Genomic DNA, 22,929 nt, shown 5'->3' on the forward strand with positions numbered 1-22,929 from the left:
TTGGAAATAGAATTGTATTTAGTCCTCAAATACCTTAAGTACGGGCATGATTATCCCCCTTTTACAGGTGAGGAACATGAGGCCCAGTTTAAATAACTTGACCAAAGTCGTTTAGCTAGTTAGGGAAGTAGTCAAGATTCAAAGTCGGTTCTGTCTGAGTCCAAAGCTCAAAATCTACATACACACTGCCTTCCTGGTAGTCCCGGAATGGACTCCGATGTACTGGATTCTATTATTCTTCCAGGCCACTGCTCAGCTACAAATAATCACGTTTATAACCTGACAACCTGATGCCCGTGTGGGGAAAAAAAAATATTATACCGCATTTTCTTGACCCCAAGTCCTTTTTAACTTAAATTTTATTAGTCCTACAGAATTCTTATTTATATATTGATGATAATTGTGGCAAGGGAGAAAGGGAGCGGGAAAACACGCAGGCGGGCGGTTAAGTGTAGATGATTGCTCTTTTCCCCAGTGCTATTAGACAAACATAAAATCTTCCCGTGTTAGGTGAGCACAGATCTTTTCTTGTTTGTCCCTTAACTTCTGCTTTTTGTACTGAGGAAATTAGGTGTGATTTGAGATGAAGTAATAATGGGAGATATTGGAGGATCGGTTCCTTAGAAATATTTGGGTGGATATCGAGGGAATAGGGACATAGAGGTAACGCTATTAAAGACTAATGTACATTCACTTTCGAAATGCTTGTTTCTTGTTGGCTTGTTTCTGCTTAATTGCCTTCCTTACTAATTTCCTTGCTCTCTGTCTGTTCTTTTCTAACAGCTGAAGAATGTTCTGCTGACTCTGACCTCAACTTTCTTATTCCTGTTGCAGTGGGTGTGGCCTTGGGCTTCCTTATAATTGTTGTCTTTATCTCCTATATGATTGGAAGAAGGAAAAGTCGTACTGGTTATCAGTCTGTGTAATCAATTAAATCTAGTGCGCTTTTTTTTTTGCCATCAGAAGTTACATTTCCATTGGCTAGATGCCAGGAAATGCTGTGCAATCGATTGTTTAAGACATGCAGACTAACCTCAGTGAATTGCTAGCTAACTTGGGCATGAGTAGCTCTTATTTAAAAAAAAAAATGTATTAGGACCAATTTTTTTTTCTGTTTTTTTTCTTCCTTTGTTAAAGTGTAATTGGAAGAAAAATTGTGGCTTAGAATATGTTTTTTAGTAAATAATGATTTTAAGCTTCTGGATTCAATTATGAAAGCATTTCTACTGAAGAATAATTTTGTATGTTGCAGCTACTTGTATTTTGCTACTTTGGTTGACAGTATTTACAAAATCAAAGCTGTTAGAGAATTTAACTTGCTTGGGGAAATAAATTCAAGAACAATGAATTCCTTTTCATTGGTGGCAAGCATAAAATTTGGTTCATAATAAGACTTCCTTTCCTCACCTCCTGATCAGGATTATTTAAATCTGTTTAGTATTTTTCTGTTAAAAAAAAGAGAGAGAAAGAAATGGCTTCACAATATGTGCTTAATAGCAAAAGTCTGCCTGTTTTCTTCATTACCATTCGTGGCAACTGTATTTTAATAAGGATGTCTTTTTTTTTCTTTTGCCTCCTGGAGTTTGGAATATATTGATTATCTCAGACTTGATATTTATCTGAAGAATGAATTAAGATCTTCAGCTTTTTTTTTAAGTGTTGATATAGGATGGGTTATGGTTTTTTAGGGTTATAATTTAGATTTTTTTTTTTTCTTAGAGTCTTAACTTGTCCAGAAAGTGAGTTCATCCTCCACCAAAAAAAACCCCCAAACCACTTCTATACTTTGTGGGCCTCCTGCACTCTCCCACTCCCTACATGAATAAGTTCTGATTGACATTTTTTAATGTATTGATTTCTTTTTTCTTGCAGCAGCAAGTGCTAACTCTAGAGGCTAGTGGGTTCTGAAGTATCATCAGTCAGATGGCTGCCTAGCCAAAGCTGGACTGGGATTATACTGTAAATTTGTTGATCTTGATAGAGACTTCTATCCCTGTAGGGACCTCTCATGGCTCTGGCTTCTGGAGTAAGGTACTAGAGACCATTCATCCCAGGGCCTGCTTGGTTGGCTAGGCTGTTGAATTGCCCTTTGATTTGGAAGCACAGTGTTGTCTTTCTCTAGGGCCCAAATGGCTACTTTGCATACCTGGTATTAGCATAAGGCAAATGTTTATTTTACCAAGCTGTTTTCTTTCTAACTAAAAACAAAAGTCTCCAAAGATCTGCCTTCGCTTCAGAAGTGTTCCATGGATTAAAAAATGAAGCCTAAACCTTAAATAAAGTTAGTTTGCTATTAAATCCAAGGATTAAGTCCCAGTCTACCTCTCAGCACAATGCAGCTGTGGTGTTGCCCTTAACTGATGCCAGAACTCTTTGCCAGTAACTGGAATTAGAAAATTTTGCTAAAAAGGAAGAGACTTCATCAAGATCTTTCTTTGCTATCTTATCTATATGTTCATCTCGAAAGCATCTTTTCCAATGTGGCATAGAGTCAGATTGCTCAGTTACATCTCCCTTAGAACTCTCTAGCTCTGACTGGCAGATTCAAGCTCGCCTCTATTTGCTAAGTACAGAAAGAAGGTTTTCTTTTAACATGTTCTGTGAAAACAATTGCTTATTTGTTATTTGGTCAAAATGATGGCACCATAAAGAACAGTGGCTTAATTTCGATGAATATTTTTGAGATGATTGTCTGGAAAGCCGGATGATGTAAATCAGCTTGTGACCTTGCTAAGTATATGAACTGGAAATTCAGATACATTCAGAATTAAGGCTTCACTTAGAAGTTTTCTACCTTCCGGGTAGGAGACTAATAGCACTAATTCATCATTAGATATCATGGCTTTATCTTAGATAATTAGCAGACGTGTTTAATTCTTGTTTGAGAATGAAGATTAAAATACAAAATATTTGTGGAGGGTTAAAACAAAAGCTGCTTTAATTCCAATAAAGAATGGGAAGCCCCAAATCTATGAACTGAGGATTCAGTTAGCTTGCTCACTGAGTTCATTTTTCTGTCAGTACAACAGTGGATCAGACAGTAGGACTTTGAACTCACGGATATAAAGGATTGTTTTTCACCTAAGCTTCTTTGGAAGAACGGATGCTTGCTGCAACCTAAAGTTTTGGACATATCAATTTAGTGAACTAATCGATACCTGCAAAATAAAACATACTGTGGTATTCCTGTTTAATCTGATATGTGTGATTTTTAGACCAGTGGATTCAAAGATAATAAAGATTATACAATCCACATCACTATGGATAACTTCATTTTTATTCCATGTGCTCAGCCTTAAGAGCTTGGATTGATTTGTATAATCTAAGTTCCTCAAATTCTAGTCTCTTGAGTTGTCAGTAGGAATCCTGTGATTTCATAGGTCTGCAAATTAACCAAGTACCACCGGGAAGAAGGCATTAGGAAGCTCTAGTACAGACAATTCAAATGCGGGGGCCTATGGGGTTGTGAAAATTCCAAGAAAACGCTGAAAAGAAAATATGGAAATCTAACAAATGTAAGAGCTTGTGAATAAATGGACTTTCAGCACGTGTCTGTTTTTCCTTGATGTACTGTACTCATTGTCGAAGTTCATTCCATTCCGAGCAAGATATACCTCAGGGATATGGCAGGGGCGGAGAAGGAGCCTAACCCATTTTCTGCAGATTCCTTTAAATTCCTTACAACCCAGTCTAATGCTCACATGTTCTATCATTGGATCAAATGACAACACACTCCTTTTTATGTAGGGCGCATTGTGGGTGGCACATGGCATTGAACATTGGCCCTCTGTATAGCTCCTGAGTAATAGGACTTCACTTTCTGATTGTTAGACGTTTAATGGCTGTTGATTAAGTAAAAAAAAAGCAAAAAAAGGCCTTACTTGCATTTGAGGGACTGGCAAGGGGGTTCCCGGTAGAAGCCGTCATTCTTGTCTCAGCTTCTTCACTGACTGTACTTCACAGTTCTGCACCTCGCGGGGCCTTGAAAAGAAGCAAACACTTCAGCATGACTGACGGCGAGAAGAGTGGTTCTCTACACGTGGCGGGGAGGGCTAAAAAGTATCTAAAAAGTCCGCTTGGAAAAAAAAAGTCAACGTGGAGGTTCATCTTTTTACGCTCAGTGTGTCTACTCTGGATGCTAGAACGGCCTTTCAAACTCCGAGGAGGTGTTTTCTTTTTGCTCTTACTCTCTGTGAGTATTTTGATGGCCGCGTAGACTCGAGCCCCTTCGTTTCAAGAGATCTGCATCAGAAACCGGAGAGCTCCTGGAACCCGATGCATCTCTAGTAGGAAACAGCAGCTGTAGTGGCTGTGAGCAGGTACAGAGCCGTGCGCTTGACACACGTTCTTTCATTTCATTCTCTCCGAGGTGGTGCGGTATGGTCCCCAGGTCACAGATGACATGATTAGCTTGGCTACTTAACCAGAGTCGCGCAGGAAGTCGGTGACGAAACTGACATTTGAGCTCAGCTCTGTCTGCCTTCAAAGACCATGCTCTTAACCACTCTGCATTCTGGTTTCTAAGGAACAATAGATTTAACAACAACAACAACAACAACAAAAGACCCACACATACGCCTTATATTAAATGGTTACAGAAATCTGGCTTCTGTCCTCTTCTATCCTGTGTGTGGTCATCCTCGAAATGTTCTTCAGTATTCTTAAAATAACTTGAGTTCTGTCCCGCCTACTCGAGGAGCGGATGGGTGCTGTGGCAACACGCCTTTTGAAAGATCAAGCCAAGGCCAGTTTGCAATGTGCCTCATCAGTAATGGGAAGCCCTGAACGTCACTTTTTTCAGAAGAGCCTCATCTAGTTATTCTGGTCACGTATCGTGACCAGAATCACGTATCATTTCTGCCGTCAAACTGTTCTGAATCATTTTGACTGTGCCTTAGTGTGTTTAAGAGACTAAGTGGGAACTCTCTGTCCTCACTTTGCCTAAATTAACGCCATCCTTGCCCCGAGCCGTCCCCCAGCTCTGACACCCGGCGGTCCTTGCTGGGTGGTTCTGAGCTCCGGTACGCGATTCCTACTGTCAGATCTAGAGCCTTTCTGAGAGGATTTCAGGAAATCTGTACCCACATACTTAAAGTTTCCAGCCGCATCTGCAATGCTCCCCCTTCTTACCTCATCCACTGCTCTTCTGTACTCAACGCCACTCCAGCCAGACTGGCCCTCCGGCTATTCCTCAAAGCCCCTGAGGGTGCTCGAGGCCCCCATGCCTGCTCTGCCTTAACCTGGAAAGATCTGCCCCTAGCTCTCCTCAAGGCTCACCCTGCCATCCCGCTCAGTTCTCTTTTCCAATGTCCCCCAGGCAGTGCAGCCTTCCCTGACCACCATATTTAAAATAGCACCCCCACTCCCGCCCCTGCTTTTCGCTCCCCTTCTTCTGCTTCCACTTACTGCTTATCTCCTCTCACCATCTGACAAACCACACATTTTACTTGTGAATCTGTGTTTCATGTATGGCTCCCCCTAGAAGGGAAACTTCTTGAGAGCAGGAGTTTTTGCTGTGTTTACTACTCTGTCCCAGTCCCGAGAATGGTGCCTGGCACATAGTTCACACGGAATAAATAGTTCCTGAGTGTACGAGTGGTCATCTTGGGCCGTAGCTGAACATTTATTAAGCGCTTAATACTTTATTTCATCAATTCTAAGATGCCAGTGGCATCTTGGGGCGGGGTGCGCCTGAGTGGCTCAGTTGTTAAGCGCCTGCCTTCAGCTCAGGTCATGATCCCGGGGTCCTGGGATCGAGCCCCCCATCGGGCTCCCAGCTCAGCGGGGAGTCTGCTTCTCCCACTGTCCCTCCCCCTGCTTGTGCTCTCTCTCTCTCTCTCTCCTGTTCTCTCTCTCTCAAATAAATAAATAAAAATCTTTAAAAAAATAAAAAAATTGGTTGTGAGAACCCCATTGGTTTCAAAAGTATAAAAATGAAAAATGTACACCTGAGAATTGCTATGTGCCAGGCACTGGGGAGAGTGCTGGACGTGGATTCTACCATCTACCTTCCATCCATTGAACGCCTCTGGGATTCAGACCCAAGCAGTGCTCTGCCGTAGCAGCCTCCCTTTGGTACTGGTTCTTGTGTCATTTTCAGTTCCCAAAACAGAAGGTCGTCTCTCTGGTTGCTATAATTTTCACTTTTAAAGCAAACAATATTTAGCCTTCACTTTCCTTTCTTTTAAATGCTGTATGGTAGAGCATGGCAGGTGTGGGAGAACAGAATTTGAATCCTGGCTCTTACCACACAGTGGCGGTATCACCTTGGACTTAACCTCTAAGCCAAGGTTTCTCCATGTGTAAAATGGAGATGATGCTCTTACCCATCTTGTAGGGTTTTTTTTTTTAAGATTTTATTTATTTATTTGACAGAGAGAGAGAGCATAAGCAGGTGGAGCAACATGCAGAGGGAAAGGGAGAAGCAGGGTCCTGGCTGAGCAGAGAGCTCAACGTGGGGCTCCATCCCAGGACCGTGGGGTCGCTTAACTGACCGAGCCACCCAGGCGCCCCCCATTCTTGTAGGGTTTTAAAGAAAACTAAATAGCATAATGCCACCAAATACATAGTAAGGCAATAAACGTGGGCTTTTTTTTTTTTTTAAAGATTTTACTTATTTATTTGAGAGAGAGAATGAGAGACAGAGAGCACGAGAGGGAAGAGGGTCAGAGGGAGAAGCAGACCCCCTGCCGAGCAGGGAGCCCGATGCGGGACTCGATCCCAGGACTCCAGGATCATGACCTGAGCCGAAGGCAGTCGCTTAACCAACTGAGCCACCCAGGCGCCCCAAACGTGGGCTTTTTTAATGATACAGAGCAAGATCTTCTTTCTAAAGATGATAGATGTCGAATGTTTAGACAAGATCACAGACACAGGAAGTAAAGAGAGATTAGGGCTGAGATAAAACCTTAGGAATGGAAATTCACTCAAACTAGGTTTAAAAAAAGAGGAGTGAATTACGAAGTTATAGGGTAAGTCTCACAGAATCCAAATGAAGGAAGTACATCCGGGACTCAAAGGAACAGAGAGGTAAACTATGAAGCTTCAACTGAGAGAATACACAGGTGATGACTCCCTGAAAAGTTTAGAAAAAGATGAGTGATAACTTGCACTGCATTTATTAAAATGTGTTATAAAGCCAGAATCAAATGTTAGGTGGGAATAAGAATAGACCAGCAGTTTTAACAGGCAACATACGCGCAAACATCAGCGTGTGTGTGTGTGTGTGTTTGATAAAGATGTTCTTTTCAGATCAGTGGGGAAAGAGTAAACATTGAAGCTGAGACACGGGGTTAATTACATTTAGACACCTACCTCACGATAAGTACCAAAATAAATTCAAGGTTGATTAAAGACTTAAATTTTTGAAAACTATAGAAGATATAGAATCAAATATAGATGGCTGTAGATCTTACCTCAAAATAAAGAAGACCTGTTTTGTTTTTTTTTTTAAAGATTTTATTGATTTGACAGAGAGAGAGACCGCTAGAGAGGGAACACAAGCAGGGGGAGTGGGAGAGGGAGAAGCAGGCTCCTGGCTGAGCAGGGAGCCTGATGCGGGGCTAACTCAGAACCTGGGATCCTGACCTGAGCCGAAGGCAGACGCATAACAACTGAGCCACCCAGGCGCCCCAGTAAAGAAGACCTTCTTAAGAATAAAGGGGAAAAAAAAAAAAAGGAAATGCCAGTGGAGACGATCTCAATATATAAAAATGTAATATTTCTGATCATCAAAATGCCACCGGGCACAAATTTAAAGACAAACTACAAACAAGGGAAAATACTCGCAATCTTAAGTATGACAAAGGGTTGGGTAATATCCTTACTGTCAAATACAAAACAAGATAACATAAATATTCCACGAGTGAACTTGAATAAGGACATGAACAGCTAAATCATGATAGAAGAAATACAAACTGAGTAAGTAGCTTGAAAAAAAGGTTCCATCGTCCAGGTAGGCAAAGAAATAGAAATTAAAACAAGAGATCTTTCAAACCGGTTGGGATATTTTTAATGGTGGCATTCACTCTTGGCCATGGTACGGAAAATTGTGCATACTGATAAAATGTTGAATGTGAAAATAAAAATTTGAAAATAATCTAAATGCCCAGTAAGACAGAACCAGTTAAGTCCATTGAAACGTTGATGTGACAGAATGTTACACGGCCATTTAAAATCATATTCTCAATATGAATATGAGACAGTTCATGTCTTACTGTTGTTAAGAGAAAAACAAATGTTGGAAAGAAAGATGTACCACGATTCTGTTTTGGTAAATAAACGTATATCTATCTATCTATCTGTATCTATCACTGCTCCTCTGCCCCCCAAGACGTGCTTCTCCCTTTTCTTCCACCTTCCCCCATGCTGGGTGCAGAATCCCCCGCAAGAGGGGTCCGGATTGGAACCACTACTTCTGCAGTCAAGGAGGCTGCAGAAAAAAGCATGTACCTTATCCTGTTTGGTAGATCTGTATGTGCAGACATGTACATAAGCCTGTATGGGTATAAAACAAATACATTAAAGTATAACCAGCAGTCACCCCCAGGTTTGGGGATAGTGGGCGGCTTTAACTGCTTTTGATGTTTCTGTTTGGGTCAATCCAGTTTGCTTTGATAACCAGAAAGGGCCTCAGGAAGGTAATTCCCGCAGAGAGTGGGTCTGGAATCTCCGTGGTGCTCTCTGGTGGTCTGCTCCGAGATGAGCGCTAGCTCTGGGAGAGGACAAAGCCTCCACTCCTACCAGGACTTTCCCCTCATTTAAAGCACGTTTATTTATTTTTTTTTAAAGATTTTATTTATTTATTTGACACAGAGAGAGTGCACAAGCAGGGGGAGAGGGAGAGGGAGAAGCAGACTCCCCACCGAGCAAGGAGCCCGATGCGGGGCTCGATCCCAGCACCCCGGGATCATGACCTGAGCCGAAGGCAGACGCTTAACGACTGAGCTACCCAGGCGCCCCCTAAAGCATGTTTAATTCAAAGAAAAATGCATTTATTTTACACTGTTCCTTAGTCCAGGCACCTGGCCTTTAACCATGCCCCGTGCACAGCTCTGCCAGCCCCAGAGCGATGCAGAGGCACGTTTCTCACCGGCCTGTCATTGCCTCCTGTGCCATCTGAGAGCTGCTTCTCCCCATCTCTACACGTTTCCACACGCTGCCTGCAGAAGCCCCCACGGGAAAGGCTGGAATTGGAGCCATTCCTTCTGCAGCGGAGGTGAACGCGAGTAGAAATGTAGCCGGCCATGGGCTCTGTGCAGGTGGGACTGGGAACGAGTCCCCCACTGCATGCTGCTCCATCTTCCGTACCTCTGTCTCTGCAGGTTCCACCAGCCTGACGCCTCTAGGAGGTATGTCCGCAGTCCTCTTCTTCCAGTACCTTCTTTTCTATCACCAACACTCCCCGGCCACCAAAGCTGGACTCTTGCCATCTCCACCCACTTCCTTCCCCACCAGACTGCCTCTGTGACTTCGAGTCCTTTCATTATAGTCAATTCTATCAGTCAAGGCATTGACAGACCCTGTTAACGGCTATTAACTGGGAAGGGTAGAAGTTTGAGGCACTGCAGTATTACAGTAGAAAGAGCATGGAATTTGGTGCCGGGCAGATTGGGGTGAGAACCGAGGCTTCACCAACTCCCAGCTGAATGATTTGGGGTAAGTTATTAAGTTGCCACAGCTGTAAAATGGGAGTACAATATCCTCCTTGAAGAACTATTAATAGAGGAATCTATTATACTTCACAGAGCTGTGGCAGTCACCAGTGGGATAATGGCCAAAGTGTCACGTGGTAGGCCCTCAGCGGGTATCCTTTATACGCATTACCCCATCATCACAGAGCAGAGTGGTAAGGGTAGGAGAAGGGAGCCAACACTTTTTGGGGATCCGAGAAATTCAGGAGTTTGCTCAAGGTCACACAGCTAGTGAATGGCAGAACAGGTTATCTATGAACCGAGGTCTCTCTGGCTCCAAAGCCCAGGCTCGTCCCTTAAACTAAACTTACTGGCTTTACATGCAGGTGCCCAGCCCAGAATGAAGAGATAATTGAGAGCCAGCCTCAGTAATTCTGGACAAAGATTTATGAATGTTTTTATGAAAAAAGTCAGCCTTGCAATATTGGGTAATCACACTGGGCTGTGGAAGAGCTATGCCCAGGGATGAGTCTGCTTTCATACAGACCTAAAGACATTCCAGTGGACATCAGAGTGAGTTGTGAAGCCCTAAATGAACCAACCATAATGAAATCCTGGGTGATTTGTTCACATTGCACTATGGATTACAAACAAGCGTTGTTGAACTTCAGCGGGCATCAGAAACACCTGTTAGGCTCCACTCCCTGGACTTCTGGAGTCAGGTCCGAGGATTTGCATTCGTAACAAGTTCCCAGGTGATCCTGATGCTGCTGGTCCAGAAACCACGCTGAGAACCATCAGATAAAAATATCCTATAACATTGCCGAGTCGCATCTGTGCCCCATCCTCTCAAAATTCCAGGGAGCTATTGGCACACACAGGAGTATCACAAAACCAGCCCCTGACCCAGAAAACCTAGCTTTAGGTCGATGTCCCTGATGGTCCTCTTCGTCCCCAGTGTTCCCCTCTAGTAAGCAAGGCCTCCCGGTTACCGGGACTGAGGAGAGAGAGAAAGCTGGTGGGGTAGGGTCAGTTCTCTGCCCCATCCCCTGTCCCTACACCAAGCAGGCAGCCAGGTTCTACCCCCCTTTGCCTCAGGGAACATTTATCTTATTAACAGGCCGTCTAAACCTGGCTGTTCCCCCGAACTCTGAACACCTTCATGGGATTATGCATAGGAGGGAGGGGACCGTGGATTGCAGGGCAGAAATGCAGAAGGGAAATTTCTGCTGGGACTCTGGGAGACAGAGCCTCAGGGAAATGGCTTCTTGGTGCACATAGGGAGGCTGGAACCAGGCATCCGGGTTCCCAGCCTAGACAGAGCCCCGTCCCCACCTCCCCTCCCGTGCCCCATGGGCCCAAGAGCAGCGGAGATGCCCACCTTCAAAGGACCATGTGGACTCGGACAGTGAGGGGAGCAGGGACGTTCACAATGGATTGAAGGCCCCACAGAAGCTCCTCCCCCTCCCAATCTTGGGTAACTTGCTGGAAGAGGAGAGGCCCTCTAATGGTGAATGTGCTCGAACTTTCCTTCACCTCGGTGGGATGGTGGGAAGATGTGGGTTTAAACTGCCGCCCTGGAGCAAACCTGCCCCGAGATGCACACCACACAGAAGACACAGCAGGCAAGTGCACACTCTTTATTATTAGACTCAGGAAACCTCTGACAGAGGCTGAGCTTGGTAAGCTGGGATTTCATGGGGGAACTCGAGGACACCTTTCGTTCAGACTGGAGACCATCTAACTTCCCACCCCCTGGGCTCCACCTGCCTCGGGGGAGCAGAGAGCCTGCAGAGAACACACCAAATGGGAGAGAAGGGGCCCGGGGCATTCCCAAAAGGGCTTGTCCCAGTCCAGTTCTATTTTTAATCCAGTCAGTCTTCCCAAGAGAAGCACCATCCACAGCATGGTGTTCGCCCTCGGAATCCATCTTGACTGGAAAGGAGCTTGGGATGGTGGTGTCCCAAAGCTGAGGGAGCGAGTGTGTAGCCGACACTCTCCTTCTTCAAGACAACCCAGTGGCCTTTCAGACAACCGGGAAAATAGCAGTCCTTTTCAAGGGAGGAAATCAGCAGGAGTCTCAGAAAAGTCCTGCCCATACTCTTGTGAGGTTACTTTTCCCCATCTTTGCCACTGCCTGTTTGTCTCCGTTGGGACTGATGTGCTGAGCAGTTCAGTCATTCAAGTCCTTCCGTGAAAGTGCCTTTGACGTTGCCTCCAGAATCACAGAAATGGATCTTGATGTTATTTCAATTGGGTTCACCCAAAAGCCACTACTACTTGCTAGGCAAAGACACCCCCCGTGTACACTGTATCCCAAATTAGGCTCTTCGGTCATCTAACCAAACTCATCCAATTGAGCTATAATGTCTGCACCAGATAACAACATATAATTGTAGTTCCTAACATACTGGGCTATCAATAACTATTTGTTCAATGAATTAATGAACGAAATTCAACAAACTTGCTATAACCTCTAACATTTAATACTACCCTCCCATCCACCCTTTGAAATCTGCTGTCAATCCCTTTTCCCTAACAGAAGAATCAAATTCTAACAAAATCTGTCTGCTTTCCCCTGTTTCAGGATGTGTGCCAGAATGTCTCCTTTTCCCTGATTTCTTCACACTTCTACTAGCTCCAGCCAGTTGAGATCTCACTGAGGTGAAGCCTGCTGAGAGCCAGAGGGTATTTTGTGAGGATTCATTCACACACTGGGAGCTGGAGTTTCTTCGGCTTCACACAAAGTTCCTGGAGCTTAGAGACACAAAGAACAGGCCCTCGGCTATGAATTTTGTAAAAACAAATCAAGAAACAAAATGAACACTGCTGCAGTTTATAGCATAACAATAGCATTCTCAAGGAAAAGTGGTGCTCCTAGAACACAATGTGCGTATGTTCTAAAAGCATGATTCTTCTTAGCCAAAGACCTGCTATTGTGGGAGAGAGGAGGTTAATGAGAATACAGAAAAGAGAAAAAGAATGTTTCATCATGTCAGCCTCTCCAGGGTGTCAACCAATTGGTAGCAGCCATCCAGAGTCCACCACCTGTGAACTTAAACACAGTTGGAAAAATTTTCCTTTAAACGATTCATTAACATATTCGTTAGAGTCTCATCTTTCTTTAAAGCAATACACATTACACACACACATAAACATGTATGATACGAAACTGGGGAAAGAGATCCACCTGTGGAAATAGCTATATTAATGTGCTAAAAATGGTTATTACTTGATGGTAGGATACTGAAAATTTGGGGCATTTTCGATTTTTCTCTGCTGTAAATAAGAGTGAGCTTTTGATCAGAAGAGGGCCTCCAGAAATTGATTTCTCTTTGGAATCTTGTCCCTATTCTTTTCTACATGCCTAAATTCAGTGAGAAACTTGTTTGGGGTCAAAGTTAGCATGTAGATTTTTTTTTTTTTTTTTGCATTTATCACAAGCCAAGTGTCCAGAAAAATTAATCATGCTCTACACCACAGGCAGTCCCAATCCCCTCCTCCTCAGGTCGGAGGCAGGTTTGTCCTTTTGCTGGGATTCAAAGGCTTTCTTACCATTTGGTTGCCTGGGCATCTGTTCCTGTAGCTGTTGCTTCATCTCCTCTCTCTGGCTCCAGCTGTGCCCTGAGGGGTTTACGCCAAAGTGGGGCCTCGCAGGACCTTCTTCTTGGCCTTGGCTCCTCTGGCCCCACCGCGGGACCATCCCCTCCTGGGGCCCGAACGGAGGCCACGTGCCAGGTGGGTAGACGGCCCCGGTAGGCATCTGGGGTGGGAATGCTGCTCCGGCTGCTGCTTCTGCCACTACTGTGGGTTGGGGAGGTGGTGGGTAGGGGAACGCCACCTGGAAGGGCATGGGGAACGGCATTGGCAGAGAGGGTTGAACAACCTGGGCCCAGGGACTCGGCGGCGGCGGCGGCGGCGGCGGCGGCGGCGGCGGCAGCTGCGGCCCTGGCGTGTAAAGCACACCTGTTGTCGCGGGGGCCATCCGGGCCTCCCCTCTCTGGCTCTCCGCATCCCGGTCACGCTGCGACCGGGTGGCGGCCGGCACCTCGTTGCGATCCGCTACATTCAGGGGCCACATCTCGGTCGAGAGCCACTGCGCCTGAGACCCGGCCTGCTGGGGCTGCCTCTGGGCCTGGAGCAGCTGGCCACGCAGCGCCTCGCGCTCGTCCAGCACCCGCTGCAGGTCGTGCTGCACGCCGTGCAACTGCGAGACCGCCTGCTCACGCTCCTGGCGCAGCCGCTGCAGCTGGGAGGCCAGAGCCCAAGTGGTGGTCTCGCGCTCCTCCAGCTGCTCCTGCAGCCGCCGCACGCGGCGCGCCTGCTGCTCCTGCTGCCTCGCGGCCGCGCGCACACTCAAGGCCAGCGCGCTCCAGGAGTAGGCCCTCTTGAGGGCGCGCGGCACCTGGGGGTCGGCCACGATGGACAGCAGCTCGTCCTCGATCTCGTTCCAGGGCCTCGAGCAGAAGGTCAGGTAGAAGTCGGGACCGCCGCCGTTACTGAGCACCTCTTCGTTGATGAACACCACCACCTCGTTGTGACGGAAGCCGTTCCTGGGGTCGCCGAAATCTACGGCCATGGCCGCTGCGGCCTAGTCAGCCGCCCCGGCCGCCCTGCTGCTCGAAAACAACGGCGGCCTACGGGCCCGCCCCGCCCACCAGCACCACCCCCTCCAGCCCCCACCGCCGCCCTCCCCGCCTCAGTCCTACTTCAGCCCTCGCCCAGTCCTGGCCTCCCCTTCCGCGGGCTTCCTCTCTCACCCACTTGCTCGCTCGATAAAGCGTGAAGCCGACTCACCCCGCCGACCTCGTTTGGGGCGACGGAGGAGCGCGTCAGAGATATGGGCTCTGAGTCACGGCCGCAAGGCCTGTTGGGACCGGCCCCACTCGGGAGAGAGCCCCCTGCTTGGCTGGCAGGTTGGCGGCTGCCCTGGGCTCTGCCCCCTTTCCTTGGCAAACGCCTCCTACAGGGCGGGTCGGGTGGGCGACTGTGCTAGAAATTGCAGTGAGCCCAGAGGCGCGTCTCGTTCCCGAGAGCTTCTGAAGGACAGCACCCAGAGGCGCGGAATGAAGTCCTGACCTGGGGGTCGGTGAGTGCGTGCGGGGGCGGGGGCGGGGGCTCTTTTTGGTTCAGCGCCCTCTCCCATCACTCTCAGGTGCGATAGCAAACTTTTCTATACTCCCAAGCCGTCCGCCCTCTTCCCGCCTCGTCCTAAGCAGATGACCTTGGAGTTCCTGTCATCGAGAAAATCAAGTGATTGAGCCCTGAAGTCCGTCAGCTTTCCTTGCTAAACGCTGTCTTCCTGCCGCAGACTCTAGTCGCTCCTGTTCCCCTTCCCCAGCCACTTCAGTACATCTTATCCCCGCCCCCCGTATTTCCCAGCATCTCCTGTGCTACTGGATCTTTTTCTCCCATACAGTAAACCTGTCCAAGTTCTCTCTGTGCTTCGAATAATTTCCTCCCTCTACCCTATATCCTGCCCTTTCTCTCTTCCTATTAGACTCTTAGAGAATAGTCCACACTCTTGTCCACTTCATCGTGCTTTCACCATCCAGCCTGCGGCACATTGGTTCTTACCTCCCAAAACCTCAGCGAAAATTCTCTATTAAGGTCACCAGCAGTCCCTACCTCAGCACAAAAGCAAGTGGATACTTTGAAAGTCAGTTTAAAAAATTTATTTATTTATTTATTTATTTGCGAGAGAGACCGCCCGTGCATGCGCTGAGCGCAGGGGCAGTGGGAGGAGCAGAGGGAGAGGGGGAAGCAGACTCCCTGCTCAGCGGGAAGCAGGAGGCGGGGCTCCATCCCAGGACCCCGGGATCGTGACCTGAGCTGAAGGCAGACACTTAACCGACTGAGCCACCCACGTGCCCTAAAAGTTAGTTTTCACATGATTTTTCAGCAGTGTTTAATTCTGTTGACCATTCCCTTCCTTGACACCATACTGTCTTCGTTTCTGTGATATCAAATTCTACGGATGTTCCTCTTAGCTCTCTCGCTTATCTTTCATTGAACTGCCAGTTCTTCAGCACACAGCCCCATAGTTGGTGTTTTCCCAGTTTTGTCTTCAGACCCCTCCTCTTCGGGTGAGCTTATCCACTCCCATAATTTTAAACACTACTTCAAATCACAACTCTGTATTTCCAACTTAGACTTTTCTCTTCATCATCAGATCCATACATTTTTCTTCCTTTGACAGATAATTATTAAACACATAGTGGGCTCATTGGACAAAAACTGAAAAATACTGAAAAGTTCCCAGCCCTCCTGCTATTTATGTCCCATTGGTGGAATAATAAATGAAGAAAGTAAATAAATAAAGCAAAGTAATTGTGAATTGGGGTGTGTGCTATCAAGTTAATATATAAGTTGATGTGAGAGATAGAGACTACACAGGGGTTTGAGATTGTCCCCTGCGAATAAGGAGTTTAGGGACGGTCTCTATGAGAAAGGGACATTTGAACTGAGACCCAGAATTCCAGTGGCAGAAGTCTTGGTGCAGAAAATTTTCAAATCTTCAAGGAGTAGAAGAGATCCAAGTGTGGCAAGAGCCTGGTAAGTTAGGGAGGGAGTGGAATAAGATGATGTTAGAAACATAAACAAAAGGGCCATCTTGCAATGGCCTTGGAAGCAATATTAAAAAGACTGGATTTTATTCTAAGTACGAAGGGGCAATGTTGTAGTATTTCCTGTGGTAGTGTTGTCAGGTCTAAAAAGTTTCACTCTGGATGTTACAGAATAGACATTATATGAAATTATATAAACAGGGACAACAGTTTGGAAGCTGTTGCAGTGGATTAAGCAAGAAATGATCATGATTTGGCTTAGTCTGAAGTATTGTTAATGGATATGGACACAGGGAGAAAGAATGTATTTTTAAAGTAAAATTGAGGGGTGCCTGGGTGGCTCAGTCGGTTGGGCGTCTGCCTTCAGCTCAGGTCATGATCCCAGGGTCCTGGGATCTAGCTCCGCATCAGGCTCCCTGCTCAGCCGGGAGCCTGCTTTTCCCTCTCCCTCTGCCACTCCCCCTGCTTGTGTTATCTTTCTGTCAAATAAATAAATAAATAAAATCTTTTTTTTAAAAAAAGCAAAATTGACAGGTATTTTTAGATTGTATGAGGGTTGTAAAGATTGAGAGAAAGAAAGGAGATAAGGATGACCCCTAGTTTATAGGCTTTAGCAGGTGGGTGGATGATGGTACCACTTCCAAAATGGAGAAGAACAGGGGAGGAAAGGAAAAAACAAGAGTACATTTTCAGAGATGTGGTTTGTGATGTCTGTTCATGACTAGGGTAGAGATATCAAGTAGACCTTCAGGGATATACAGGTCTGGAGCAGAGGGGAGAAATTGGATTGGATATATAAATTTGGGGGAAAAAAACAGTGAATTGATGGTATTTAACAACCATGGGCTTGAATGAGATCCCCTAGGGAAAGAGATGAGTAGAAAACAGAGGACCGAGTCCTGGAGCGTTCCAACCTATAGAAGCATGGTTTGAGTGTAGTCAGTTTTTAAAAGCACAAAACATGATTTCATGCTAATTCCTGCTTAGCCTTTAAAATCAGATGATTATGACGTATGCCATTTCAGCCATAGAAAAATATGAAAAGCTCCCTAGATCATTTTGTATAGCCATTATAATATAATATCCAATGAGAACAATATATTACCTCAAAAAGAATGCTACTGACCCATCTCATTTGTAAATATAGCTGCAAAGAGATTGTACCAACATTTCTGTGTTACTTTTGGTTAATATCCAAGAGAAATTCCCTGTTTTGAGATTCTTGCATTATATATGAAGGAGTGTAATAACTCTTAAAGGTATATTACGATAAGCTAAAGATGGGTATTGTAAGCTAAAGATGTATATTCCACATCATAGAAAAAGATGGACAGCTCCCCAGTTCATTTTGTGAAGCCAATAAAATTTAATAGCCAATCAGAAAAAATAGTGTAGAAAATAATATAGTATAAAATATACTGGCCCATCTGTAAAAATTCTACATTAAATATCTGAAAAAGGACTGTATCAACATTCCTGTGACAGATATTGCTGGTTAATAACCAACAGCAAGCCATACTCTCTTACCTGCTAACAGAACCTCTACATTGCTTAGACAGTGATGTGTTAAGATATGGGCAGTGTCTCATGATTGGTCTCAGCCATCTTGTTTCCATTTGTCCGTGACTCCATTTAGGAGTGGGTATGTTACCTTGTGCTGGCCAGGGAGACACAGAAAATTTGCTGGTGGTTTCAGTGAAAGATACTCCTTTGTGATAAAGGATCAGTGAAGTGAAAACCTTACCACAAGCCCTCATCCTTGGGATGCTGGTATGAGGATGTGTTGTTGTTAGACCTTGAGACCAGGAGGAGAACGTGGTAGACATATGTTGTGACCATCATGCAGAAACAAGGTGAATCCCCACCCAAACTTTGGTTCAGATGTCAAGACTGATGACACCACGTACACGCTAAGAGGGTATGAATATGTTTATTACTTACCTAATGGGACTCTCTGGGGAGAGCAGCCAGGCCTCCACAAATGGCTTAAGACAGTAAGGAAAGGAGACTGGTTTGGGATTTTAATGGTGGTTCAGGTTAGGGCTGGGGTGACAGTTCCTGGATGGGGCAGGGGCTTGTGTGGTTTGAAACTCCTGTCAGCACCAAAGGAGGAAGAACTTAGGCCTTCTTATTAACTTGCCCAGATATGGGACCCAGGGAGAGAGTCAGGGTTGAGGCTTAAAAGCTGTCAGCAGTCAAACATCAAAAAAATGGAGTCAGCCTCTTTCTTATAATTCACCCGGGATGTTTGAGTGATGACAAAAATGTACCATGCTTCATTTAATTGAATTGGAACTTGTTTAAATAAGCCATTATGGCGCTCTGTGAGGCCTGAAGCCTGTAGCCTGTAAGGAAAGTGAAAGTTTCACTGAATATCTTGTTCAAGAGCCCAGTATTTTATATTCTGAGAAACAAAATGAGTGCCTTGGTCACTATCAGTAATGTTTGGGACTCCGAAGGGGATAAAGAGTGTCTTGGTAAGGCCTTATACTGTGGTTTCAGTGTATGTACTGGCATATGTGACCTTGATTTTATGTGGGGTATCTGTGAGGCAAGAGTTCTGTACCCCAAGGGGGGAAACCCCAGACAAAGAATTATTGTTGCTGCCATTGGCCGGACCAGAGAGCCAGACCATTGGCAACAGTCTACGAGTCTATAAAATGGTGCAGATGGGGCTGATTCTTGGCCAGGGAAAACAGTTCTGAGATGCAGACTTGAGATTTGGGCAATTGTGTTGACTCTTCTGTCTTATCCTTTATCAGGAATGTCCTGGTTAAGGGATGAAAACAATAGCTCTCCAGTGAACTTCTGTCACATGTGATGGACATTATCATTTGTAAAATGTACAAACTCCCACTGTTCACTCAGTTGATCCCAAGGGGCTTCCCAGGTAGCCAAGGGGTCTGGTAGAGAGGTGGCTTCTTCCAGCCCTATGCCATCTGGCAAAGAACTGAGGACAGGGAAGGCCACCCCTCCTGTAGATGGGATATGCCAGGGGGCCTAGGTTTGGTTCTTTTTTTTTTTTTTTTTTAAGATTTTATTTATTTATGGGGCGCCTGGGTGGCTCAGTCGTTAAGCGTCTGCCTTTGGCTCAGGTCATGATCCCTGGGTCCTGGGATCGAGTCCCGCATATAAATAAAATCTTTTATTTATTTGAGAGAGAGAGAGAATACAAAGGGAGAGTGAAAGGGAGAAGCAGACTCCCCGCTGAGCAGGGAGCCTGATGCAGGACTCGATCCCAAGACCCTGAGATCATGACCTGAGGCGGAAGCAGATGTGTAACCGACTGAGCCACCCAGACGCCCCCTAGGTTTGGTTCTATCCTGTAGCAAAGGAGGCCTTTGTGGTCATGGCAAACTTATGGGTGCTGCTTCCATGACCCAATGCATAGTGGGCGGCTGGGTACAGAGGATCATGGGCTCAGGGCCTGTGGGACTTCTGTTTCCAGGAAAGCCCAGTATTGTGGCTGGCAATTACCTCTCCTATAGCATCCTATAGGGCTGCAGAGGACAGTTTTTTGCACCAGAAGCCCATAGGTAACTTATGGCCAGTATGGGTGGTCCAGAGACTCCAAGAGGCATGAGAGAAGGTTGCTAAAGCTTCTACCATGAGAGGAGTCTGGTGGAGGGGCATTAATGAGAGTGGGTGTTGTAATGCAATTTTGATAGAATCTAGAGCCTCTTTTTTTTTTTTAAAGATTTTATTTATTTATTTGAGACAGAGAGAATGAGAGAGAGAGAGAGCACATGAGAGGGGGGAGAGTCAGAGGGAGAAGCAGACTCCCTGCCGAGCAGGGAGCCCGATGCGGGACTCGATCCAGGGACTCCAGGATCATGACCTGAGCCGAAGGCAGTCGCTTAACCAACTGAGCCACCCAGGCGCCCGAATCTAGAGCCTCTTGTTGGAAGGGGGTCCATTCAAGGTGGACTGATTTACAAATAACTGCAGAAATGGGCTTAAGGAAAATTTGTAAGTGAGGAATACGTTGCCTACAGAACCCAAAAGGCCTAAAAGATGTTGGGCTTCTTTTTTTTTAAGATTTTATTTATTTTTATTTTTGCACGTGCACACACGTGCACACGCACGAGAGCGGGGGTGGGGGGGAGGGGCAGAGGGAAAAGCAGACTCCCCGCTGAGCAGGGTGCCCGATGAGGGACTCTGGGATCATGACCTGAGCCGAAGGCAGATGCTTAACCGACTGAGCCACCCAGGTGCCCAGGCTTGTTTTAATATTGTGGGAGTTGAGAGAGTCAGTAGCTGTTTCTTGACAGTGTGAGGATAGAGGGGCCCTTGGTTTACCAAATAATTTTCAGGAATTTACAGAGGTGGCAGGGCCTTGCACTATGTGTGAGGCAATGGCCCATCCACTTTGCCGAGCTCCCTTATGAGTATTCGTATGCCCTGAGTAAGTGTGCCAAATGAGTATCCTCAGGGGAGGGTGTCATGAATATAATGCTATACATGTGCCCCTGAATGCAGGGGCACATCTAGATGCAGTTAAGATTATGTCTGCAAAGATTGTGTGTGATGACCAGGCTATTGTGGTACTCCATAGATAACCAGGTAAAGGGGTATCATGTCCATTAGGAGGTAAAGGAAAACTGCTGGTAGAATAGACACTAAACAGAACATATGAGCCAAATCTATTACGGAAAAATATTTACCGGTTGCTGATCAGATAGAGTCAGTAATTTCAATAATTTTGAGTATGGGGGGCCTTAGTGAGTGGGACCACAGCACTGAGGCTGCAGTAATCTACTGTGGGGCAGCATTCGTTCTTTCCAAGTTTAAGAACAGGTCAAATTGAATTGTTAAAGGGAGGAGTAGTGGTTAACACTCTTTCTCTAAATAGGTGTTATATAATGGGTTTCAATCCTTGAAGGCCCTATTTAAATTCACATTGGACCTTATTAGCTTTTTAACAGGTATGTGGAGGGGAGAAGGTCCATGTGGTCTCATTTTTTAAAGCCAATTTGTAAGTGCCAAAGATTTAATTTTAATTTATTACCCATTGGGTTAGAGCATCTGTGTCCTTGTTATGGGATATTTTAGGGCAATGGGTGCGACCATCCCAGGGAATTTAGGCAAGGCTATTGTCCTGATAGTTAAGATGAGGCATAACTGCCCTCTATTTTATGTTACAGTAACTTCCCTATGGTTATAGGAGTTGAGTTCAAATTTAGATGGATCCTCAGGTATCACTGTAATCTGAGCCCAAGTATTAAGGCCATCAAGTTTTGCCAGTTGATGCATTTCAGCAGATATTAAAGTTGATTCAGAAGCTATGTTGTAGAGGTGCAAAAGCAAATCAGCACACTTTTATCTTTTTGTTTTATAAATTCTTTTAGTAAAGTTTGGATCTTCAATTGGGTCAAACTGTGGACTTCTGTTTCATTGTTTTCTTTCCTCCCCTGTATCCAATTCCTCCCTCCCTCTCTCCCTTCCTTCCTTCCTGGTTTTCTCCCTCCCTCCCTTCCTTCCTTCCTCCCTCCCTTCCTTCCTTCCTTCCTTCCTTCCTATCTTTTCAGTTACATTTCCCAGAACTCTTTCTTTTTTTTTACTTATAAGAATTTTTTTATGCAACTAATGAATTGTTGAACACTACATCAAAAACTAATGATGTGCTATATGTTGGCTAATTGAACATAATAATAAAAAATAAAAGAAAAAATAAAAGAAAATTTTAATTTAAAATTCAATTTAATTAACATGTAGTGTATTATTAGTTTCAGGGGTAGAGTTTAGTGATTCATCAGTTGTATATAACACCCACTGCTCATTACATCAAGTGCCCTCCTTAATGTCCATCACCCACTTATCCCATCCCCCTACCCACCTCCCCTCCAGCAACCCTCAGTTTGTTTCCTGAGATTAAGAGTCTCTTATGGTTTGTCTCCCTCTCTGATTTTGTCTTATTTTATTTTTCCTTCCCTTCCCCTATGATCCTCTGTTTTGTTTCTTAAATTCCACATATGAGTGAAATCATATATTTGTCTTTCTATGACTGATTTATTTCACTTAGCATAGTACCCTCTAGTTCCATCTATGTCTTTGCAAATGGCAAGATTTCATTCTTTTTGATGGCTGAGTAATATTCCATTGTATATATATATATACCACATCTTCTTTATCCATTCATCTGTCAATGGACATCTGTTTGGGCTCTTTCCATATTTTGATTATCGTGGACATTGCTGCTATAAACATTGGGGGAACTCGCTTTCCTTTATGTTTGCAGTTAGGGTGGGACACAAGTGAGTTTATTGTGGAAGATTTGGAGGACAAAAGTGAAGCGGTGGCCATTTTGTAGCTTGAACACATTGTGGCTTTTTTTCTTGATTCACCTTATTGACACAAGGCAGCAGCTGGGCTTGGAAATTCTCCACCTCCTGCTGGATCCTCCTTTGGCTCCTTGACTCCTGGGCCAGGTGTGTGAATTTAGTTCTGTGATGAAGTGTCTTGGCCTCTGCAGGATACCCATTCCAAGGTCAGAGGAAGTAAGAACTGACAAAGGTTTCGGTCTGTCCTTGGGGATGTCAGCTCATGCTTGTGGTTTTGTTCTCTCCCACTTTACATTTATGTCCGTCTTGCCTTCCTGATTTCCTACACTGTGGACTTCAAGTTTCAGCATCAGATGTAAAGATAACAGCTTTACAGAGATTCCTTAACCAGTTCCCACAATTGTATAAGGAAGATCTCTGTAGCAAATCCCTTATAAATTACATGCATAC

General features: G+C 45.2%; 1 protein-coding gene across 5 annotated transcripts in view; it reads left to right on the forward strand.

Moving 5' to 3' along the window:
* Nucleotides 1-22,929, forward strand: part of LAMP2 (lysosome associated membrane protein 2) — a 71,954-nt gene that overhangs the window by 36,066 nt on the left and 12,959 nt on the right. The window contains exons 9-10 of one of the 5 annotated variants that reach the window (XR_014141212.1): nt 3,964-9,350; nt 10,019-10,452. The exons of 1 other annotated variant lie outside the window; for it this stretch is intronic. Coding sequence is in view for 3 of the 4 variants with exons in the window: in XM_081808332.1 (XP_081664458.1) it covers nt 14,087-14,418 (332 nt within the window). In the remaining variant the exon portion in view is untranslated. Of the gene's footprint in view, nt 1-783; nt 3,259-3,963; nt 10,453-14,086; nt 14,434-22,929 lie in introns of those variants that run through there. 3 more of the 5 variants (XM_081808332.1, XM_081808338.1, XM_081808333.1) reach the window with 3 other exon arrangements.

The sequence above is a fragment of the Leptonychotes weddellii genome, chromosome X (genome assembly GCF_054177405.1).
Source record: "Leptonychotes weddellii isolate Sample4059 chromosome X, ASM5417740v2, whole genome shotgun sequence".
In the NCBI taxonomy this organism is placed as follows: Eukaryota; Metazoa; Chordata; class Mammalia; order Carnivora; family Phocidae; genus Leptonychotes; species Leptonychotes weddellii.